Source organism: Brachycentrus maculatus, unplaced genomic scaffold, assembly GCF_059751285.1.
Source record: "Brachycentrus maculatus isolate JH-2025_06_01 unplaced genomic scaffold, ASM5975128v1 h1tg000049l, whole genome shotgun sequence".
NCBI classification, from domain to species: Eukaryota; Metazoa; Arthropoda; class Insecta; order Trichoptera; family Brachycentridae; genus Brachycentrus; species Brachycentrus maculatus.
In genome coordinates this window covers 2,932,501-2,940,000 of record NW_028280803.1, presented here as the reverse complement: position 1 = coordinate 2,940,000, position 7,500 = coordinate 2,932,501, and the positions used below count along the sequence as shown (strand labels likewise).

At 30.7% G+C, this 7,500-nt stretch overlaps 1 protein-coding gene across 1 annotated transcript in view; it reads right to left on the bottom strand.

Annotated features, from left to right (window-relative positions):
- Window positions 1-7,500, bottom strand: part of LOC148312225 (serine/threonine-protein phosphatase rdgC-like) — a gene marked incomplete at its 3' end in the record, with an annotated part of 128,393 nt that overhangs the window by 19,560 nt on the left and 101,333 nt on the right. The window contains exon 7 of the mRNA XM_088277647.1: window positions 6,422-6,586. Coding sequence (XP_088133773.1) covers window positions 6,422-6,586 — 165 coding nt within the window. The remainder of the gene's footprint in view (window positions 1-6,421; window positions 6,587-7,500) is intronic.

The window sequence follows — 7,500 nt, the reverse complement described above, 5'->3', positions numbered from 1 at the left end:
CTTAAATATGCATGGCAGAAAATACCCATGGGCGTTCTTAAAAATACAACTTATTAATAATTGTTTTTCAAAACTTATTTTAAGCTACCCTCCGTTTCGCACACGGATGTTTTATTTAAAATAATTAATTATTTTAATGATCATTCAAATCGTTACTTACACAAAGGCAAGGTGATCAGTCCTACGGCTTAGAGACCAGCCCAGGTTAAAGAGTAAAATCAATTATATTTACTATCACCCCCCCTTCCGGGAATCGATCGCGGGATCCCCGGCTCGGTAGCTTAACACGCTAACTATTATACCACGGAGGCGGATTATTGATAATTATATTGATGTTTATATATAATTATAACACATTGTAATACATCAGAGGAATCAATTTGAAAGGATATAGATGACGTAAGTTATGGAGTTCATAATGATTGCTCATTAGTGCTCAAAAAAAGAATTGCGGACAGAATAATGTAAAAGAAATAAGTAACGCATTTTTTCAATGATAATTATAATTTACCATTTTTTATTGAATTGGTATTTATTTTGCAGAATTTATTAACATCGATATAAATCAAAACATAATTATTATATTTTCCATTTTTTGTGATAGCTGTTTCGCTTAAGAAAACTGTGTCGAAAAAAACAGTTACCAATAATTTAGTGCAATTTTTTTTCGAGGTAGTCGATTTTGTTTATAAATATTTGTATCAAGTTTTTTGACACATTTTGATCATACCATCTTAACGCGAAACAGCTGCTACAAAAATCAACAAATTCATTTCAATTGTAAATCGTGTTTTGATTTATATTACGAATAAAATTTTCCAATCAATCAATAATTAAAATCTAGCCCAACATGCTATGTTCTCATTTAAAAGTACAAAATGAAATTTAGCTACTAGCATAGCTCTTTAAAATGGTTAAAAGAAACGCTTTTATGCACTAATGTCGATTTTATACCATTTTATAAAGTTTCATTGTCTTTAAGTTACTTAAATTTAAAGGTAATGTGATAAATGATTATAAAAAACATTATGTAAAGTAATTATGCTATTCTAACGACATACTGATTGTTAAACTTTTAATATTAAAGAGAGAATTTTGTTTGTAAAGATAGGGAAAACCGTGTCAGATAATGGATTCAAATAAGATTACATTTTCGTAAATCCTCTATGTGACTAAAATCGCCAAGATGCCGGTAAATGTTTGCCTTTTGCGATGAGGTCTGATCTTTATTCATGATGCCGGAGCACATCTTCGGATTAAAGTACAATGGATGCAAACAGACTGCACTAGTAGTTTCTGGAGCCCTCACTTCACAATGCAAGGGGTGAGGTAGGTTTGGACGTGAATGCAAATTATTTCATATCTACCTTAATCCAAGCGCAGATCACGAACTTTGCGAACTTCTGATCCGTTTAATTCTGCCATTAGAAAATAGTTTTCAAAGCTCATCAGTTTTATGTTGATAGTATATTTAACGGTTGATATAAATGCGCATAAAACTTTATCGATTTTTTCATAGATAAAATAATATACATGAAAAAAACCTGTGTAAAAGAAGTATTTTAATAAAATCATCTAGAACACCGTTTTTTTTATAAAATGTACCGCGATATTTCTACGTAGGTGAATTGTATGATAAAACGAGTCTGAAATAACCAAGCAAAAGGTTTGTTTCACATTTTTTTATTGCAAACCTGAAGTTTATATGTAATTCGGGTTCGTTCATTTAAAAATAAATCATTTATGAAATGAGTAAAGTTATGAGATCATTTTTTACTTGTCTTTGAACTCGATTAAAATTCTTTCATTAAAGGCAATGTATTTCTGAAAATGGTATTGTGATGTAAAAAAGTTTTTTAAAATAACTGAAAAGTATTTCAAGTTTTTAAATTAAATCCCGACTACAGATTGCCATCTTTCTGTTATAAATACTGTTATAAAACATTAGTACTGACTGTTTAAAAAAATATCACGTCACATTAACAAAAAAATTAAGCTGGTCTATTATACATTTTGACAATTTGTTGAACAAACAAGACATTTTGACAAACAAGACATTTTGTTGAACAGTCTCAGGGGGTTTTTGATGACGAATTTTAAACGTATTTGAGAGTTTAAAGTTGCGTGTCTTTACAGCGATCGTCACCAGGCGATCAGGAAGGCGACGATAACACAAGTTTGCAAGTAATGTTCTGAAATAAACACAGCCTATCGTTTGATCGGACAGTTGCTTCCAAAACTGATACATTAGACTAAAAATAACACGTACCAAAATAGAACATTATTATCGAATACGTATTACAGCTTTCGTGATAAAAACCAGTATGCCTTCCACACCCTTTCCTCAATCACTTTTATATGTGTTTCTTCATAGTTTTATGACGTAACAAAAACATGGGTTGATAAATAATTTTTGAAGGTGCCTCGCATTTTCATGTACACATTATTCATTTTGCTCCTTGACTAGTTATTTTTTTACTCGATGGTTTCGTTTTGATATGTTGTTTTGGTAATATTTTTGCTCAGATAGTTCATGAACCATACACGACCTATCACGCGAAGCTACTTTATTAAGTAAATGTTGTGATTTATAGTTATATTGCTTACTAGATTACAACCAAGAAAACAAATTGATGAATAGTGATCGGAAATTAACAATATCTTGAGCGTGTCGAAATATTTGTTCACAAAAGCTGGAATTAAGTAACTGGTCCCAATACAAAGTCAAAATGACATTTTTAAGCATTTCCTTGTTTATAAAATAATTCGAAAAAGATTCTTACGTGTAAAATTCAAGAATTAGAAAAAGTAGTAATATTAGATAACGAGGAATAATTAAAAAGATTGGGAAGAGTTCTTTACGGTGGTATGGACATGTATAGCGAATGGATAGCGAGAGAACGACCAAGAAAATATATGTGGCGAATGTGAGAGGGAAAACCGAACGAGGACGACCGAAAAAGACTTGGCACGATCAGATCAATCAGAACCTAAAATTTGGCGGTGTCAAAAGTCTGCGTAATCGGAGGGCATGTATGACTAGATGTATGGATGTGAAGTAGGCGAGGAGTGTATGTCAGGACAGAAGGGTGTGGCGTTCCATCCTCTCTTCCTACCCCTGCTAGGAAACGGCGTGATGGTAATAGTAGTAGTAATATTAAATATACTTGTAGCCCATAAAGTTTTCTCTAAAAGTTCAATCGGGGAACAAATTTGGTCAACTTTTGTTTTATTTTCATAATTAAGATTTCATTAATATCTCAATAAAGATAAAATTGAAATGTGTATGTTTGACTCATTTAAAAGTCGAATTGATTCTTTAATCAATGAATACTTCTATACATACATCTATACTCCCATCTCAATAGATATTTTTATCTATGTATTATTATCTATACCAATGAATAATTAATACATCATAACTCCTTAGTGAGGTGAAATCCAGAATTTATGAATAGATATATGGACAAACTCAAAATATTTGAAACGGTAGGTGGTCTTAAAATAAATTGTTAGTTTTAATTTGCATATATGTATAATTTGTTATCTCGTTTGTATGATATGCATAACGTCTCGGTTTTAGTTTTCTCACAAACGATATCAAACATTATTTGTCTCGTATAATAAAATATTAAATGTATAATATTATTATATAATAACGTGATTAATCGAATTAGAGAATCAAATAACCAAATAAATTATAATGTTTAAATAAATCCCCATTTTAAATATTATTTATTTTTATTTACCATTTGTTTTTATATACATGTCTTTGTTATCGTGTATTTGTTTTAGATTTATTTACTTTAATCTAATTTTTAATTTAAACAGTTTTACTATTTAAAAATCTAACTTAACATTAGATGTACTTTTTATCTCCGATTTTGGCTTTAAAAGTACGACTGCAGGAATGGCATTAAACTTTAAATCTTTTTTTATGTAAGTAGATACCTTATTCAATACTGTTTCCAAATGAGTGACACCAATATCTCACTGGGTTTTTTGTGTGTTCAGCTTTATATTAATATTTTTTAAATATTAATATTTATATTTGAGTTTTTAGAGAGATGTTATGATGGTAATATTACATTTAAGTAAAGTTGTGTTAATAAAAATCGTTGAAATGACTAATAAAATTATTTGAAATGACTCTTTTATTTCTTTTGACAGTCTAATGCTTTCGTCGAACATTGGTACTTGAAAATTTGTTGTTTTTCTACCCTTAACGTAACTTAACAACCCTGTTAGCACGGAAAACGTTGCTAGATTGTTTCAAGTCAAGGTCGAGTACAATCACACGTATTTTTTCGTTATAAATCCCAAGGAAATGCCCTAAAAGCGTGACTCTGTTACGCGGTTATTTTTACATTTTGCTTCTATTAGTGTAAAATGGCGTGCTGGTTAACAATTAACTGTATCGATTGATAAAGGAAGTAAAAAAAACACTAGAGTCGAGACGTTTTTGCATGGCCATTAGAATATCGCATGTTTCACACGCATTACAGACTTATTGGTCCACTTCAAACTTTTGATTTGTTGCGAAGTTTTTTCATTTAAGAAGCGTTTTCTTTCTGAAAACGATTTTTAAACCTGCACGTTAAATGAAGTTCGAGAAAGTTTTGATCGAATCTAAATCTTATTATTTCAAGAAAAATCTTTTAAGAATGTATCTTTCCTTTTTCAGAATAAAGGGACGCTTAATTTTACCATAATTGAGTTTTTTTTACAAAAAAAACTGTTTCTTGCTAAGGTCAAAAAAGACAGTAAAAGGTTTTCTCCGAAGAAAAACAGGTATGTTAAGATGATTTAAACACGTGGGACAAATGAGTGAGGAAAGAACGGTTTAACAAATAAATGAGGCGAATGTAATTGGAAACAGGAGCGGGAGAAGACCGAGAAAAACTTTTCATGATCAGGTATGTCAAATACTTGAGAGCGGTCAGATCAGAAGTTGAAATAATAGGCGGGTATGTATGTATGAGAAGATGCATGAATGTGGAAGAGACGAGTAATGTTTGCAAGACAGATTTTGTGGCGTTCTTTTCTCTCTTCTTATCCATGCGGGGAAGTGGCGTGATGATTAGTTAGTTATTTACTTAGTTTGACAAATGTGATTTAAACTGACAGAAATTTACTTTTAAAATAAAGATCTTTTTACTCAGCTATGATCGTCCATCTTATTAATGTCGAAAATATTCATTTGCTTTTGTACTCGTAGTAGCCTTCATTTATATTTAAATAGGACTAAATGAACTAAAGGGATAATTTCTGACGAAATTACAGTGGTCGTCTATTCATTCAAATTGCTACTAATTTGGAGCAATTTTGGAAATTCCGTGGAAATAAACTATTTAGAACCTTAAATATATCGCATATTTAGAAAGTTTGAGGCTTTTCATAACATGAAACGAGTCGGTCTACAAAGAGTATATGTACAATAGGACCCCTATTTAAAAGGGGGATACTTAAACAATCTGCGTCAAGGGAGGTCATATTAACATATATGTACTTAATGTAATTACGTCAAACACGCCGCTATACTGCACACGAGTATCAATTAAACAAAAAATCGTGTACTATTTCGATGGATCCCAATCCTTCTACGTAACACTAAAACAGCGTTAAGTGGTGTATTATTGGGCATAATAAAATTGCAATCATTTTTTTTGTAGGAATAAATCGTTGTTAATTTTCTTCATTGTTTTAAACTATTTTTTTTTTAAATTCTGCTCGTTTATATAAGACATAGTAAAATTGAAATTTATACATTTCTCTCCATTGCTACATTTTTTTTATATTTCATCTTTTAAGCCATGGAAGAGTAAGATAGTTTGTGGGTTAAGCTGGTGACGAAATTTATTGTTAAAAATAAAACATCATTGATTATCACGTCGATATTTATTTTTATTTTTTGTAAATATTTTATGGACAAATAATGTTGTACGCCTACGTAGTACAGCGATTAATGCATTTTTCTACATTTCTCATATTCCAAAGTTTGAATTCTATTAAGGGAAAATGAAAACAACTTATTTCTCACTCAAAAATTAATTTATTACTCGTATCACCTAGTACTTGAAGCGTAGGACTGATCACTTATCTTTACGTAATTAACGATCAACTTTTTTTAAATCTCCAATAAAATGGGAGGTAGGACTAATCATATTTTCTTCATAGAATTAGTTACCAAGTTAACACCATATCAATGTAGTGCCTTATGCACCATTGTGCGTGGATAGGGCGCAGAATTAAATTAATATTTCTCTTTTCATATGTATTAATTTGTTAAATTAAACACAGATTTTTTGAGTCTACTAAGTTAGACACAAATTAAAATAGAGTTCTACAAATTAAACGCCAAATCAATAAATCTCGTGGACCTGAGTTACATATATTCTCATTTTATTACAAGGTCACTAACCTTGTGGAATACGACGAGCAGGTCATCCAGTTTGCCATGAAGGTCTCCGCAGATGGTGACCTGCTTGGAGATGGCCGTCGAAGCCTGATTAAGGTTCGGGAGCCTCTTCAACCTGGCGATGGCTTCCTTCAGGATACCGGCCACGTAGCGCGCGTGCAGACGGTGCTTCTCGATAATGAAAAATACACATATACATATAGTTCCACCATTTTTTAAGAAAATAGTTACAATACAAATGAACGTATGGTTTTCATTTCAATATATTAGATAAGCTTTCACGTAAATATAAAAATATGTATATTTTACTGATAAACTTAAATAGGTACCTAAAAGGAACCCCAAAAACCTCAAACAACCTTAAAACTAGTGAAATAGAGGTTTTAGAGAGAGTAGTATTGTATTTTAAAAATAAAATGCATTGTTAACTTGTTTTCATCATTCATCGCTCACTTTGTGTAATACAACTAAAAAACACGACTACCGATTTCGGAATAATCATTCTATCATTAGGTGAAATGTATACTAAATTTGACTTAATGATGGAAAAATTATTCTAAAACCGGTAGTCATGAAGTAGTGTTTTAAGTGGTTTAAGTTACACAAAGTAAACGATGAATGATAAGGGGAATTTTACAGTAGCATTGTTTTAGATTTATTTACTAAACTATTGCACACACCTACAAATTACATCACAAATATATTGGCTGACCATCCGATATTTTCTTAATACATAGATTATGGATGTTGAGAGAATAGAAAACCTGAATACATTAAATAAAGGTAACTTTGATATTATTATTAGTGAACAAAAAAACGAATAAAGCTTGATAGAAAACTCCATTAAATTGACGTGCGACCAAAAATTGACAATGAATGGATCGCCGCAAACTGAAAATACGATGTACAATAGAATAATATAAAATGGATTGTGCGCCTTATGCATTTGCGAAAACATTCGCCCTTGTTTATGAACAATGAAAACCAAAAAATAAAGTTTTTTTTTTCTGTTGTAAAAGTAGAACAATATATTTTTTTAAGTTTTCTATAATAAAATATTTACGTAAAATAATCGTACCGTT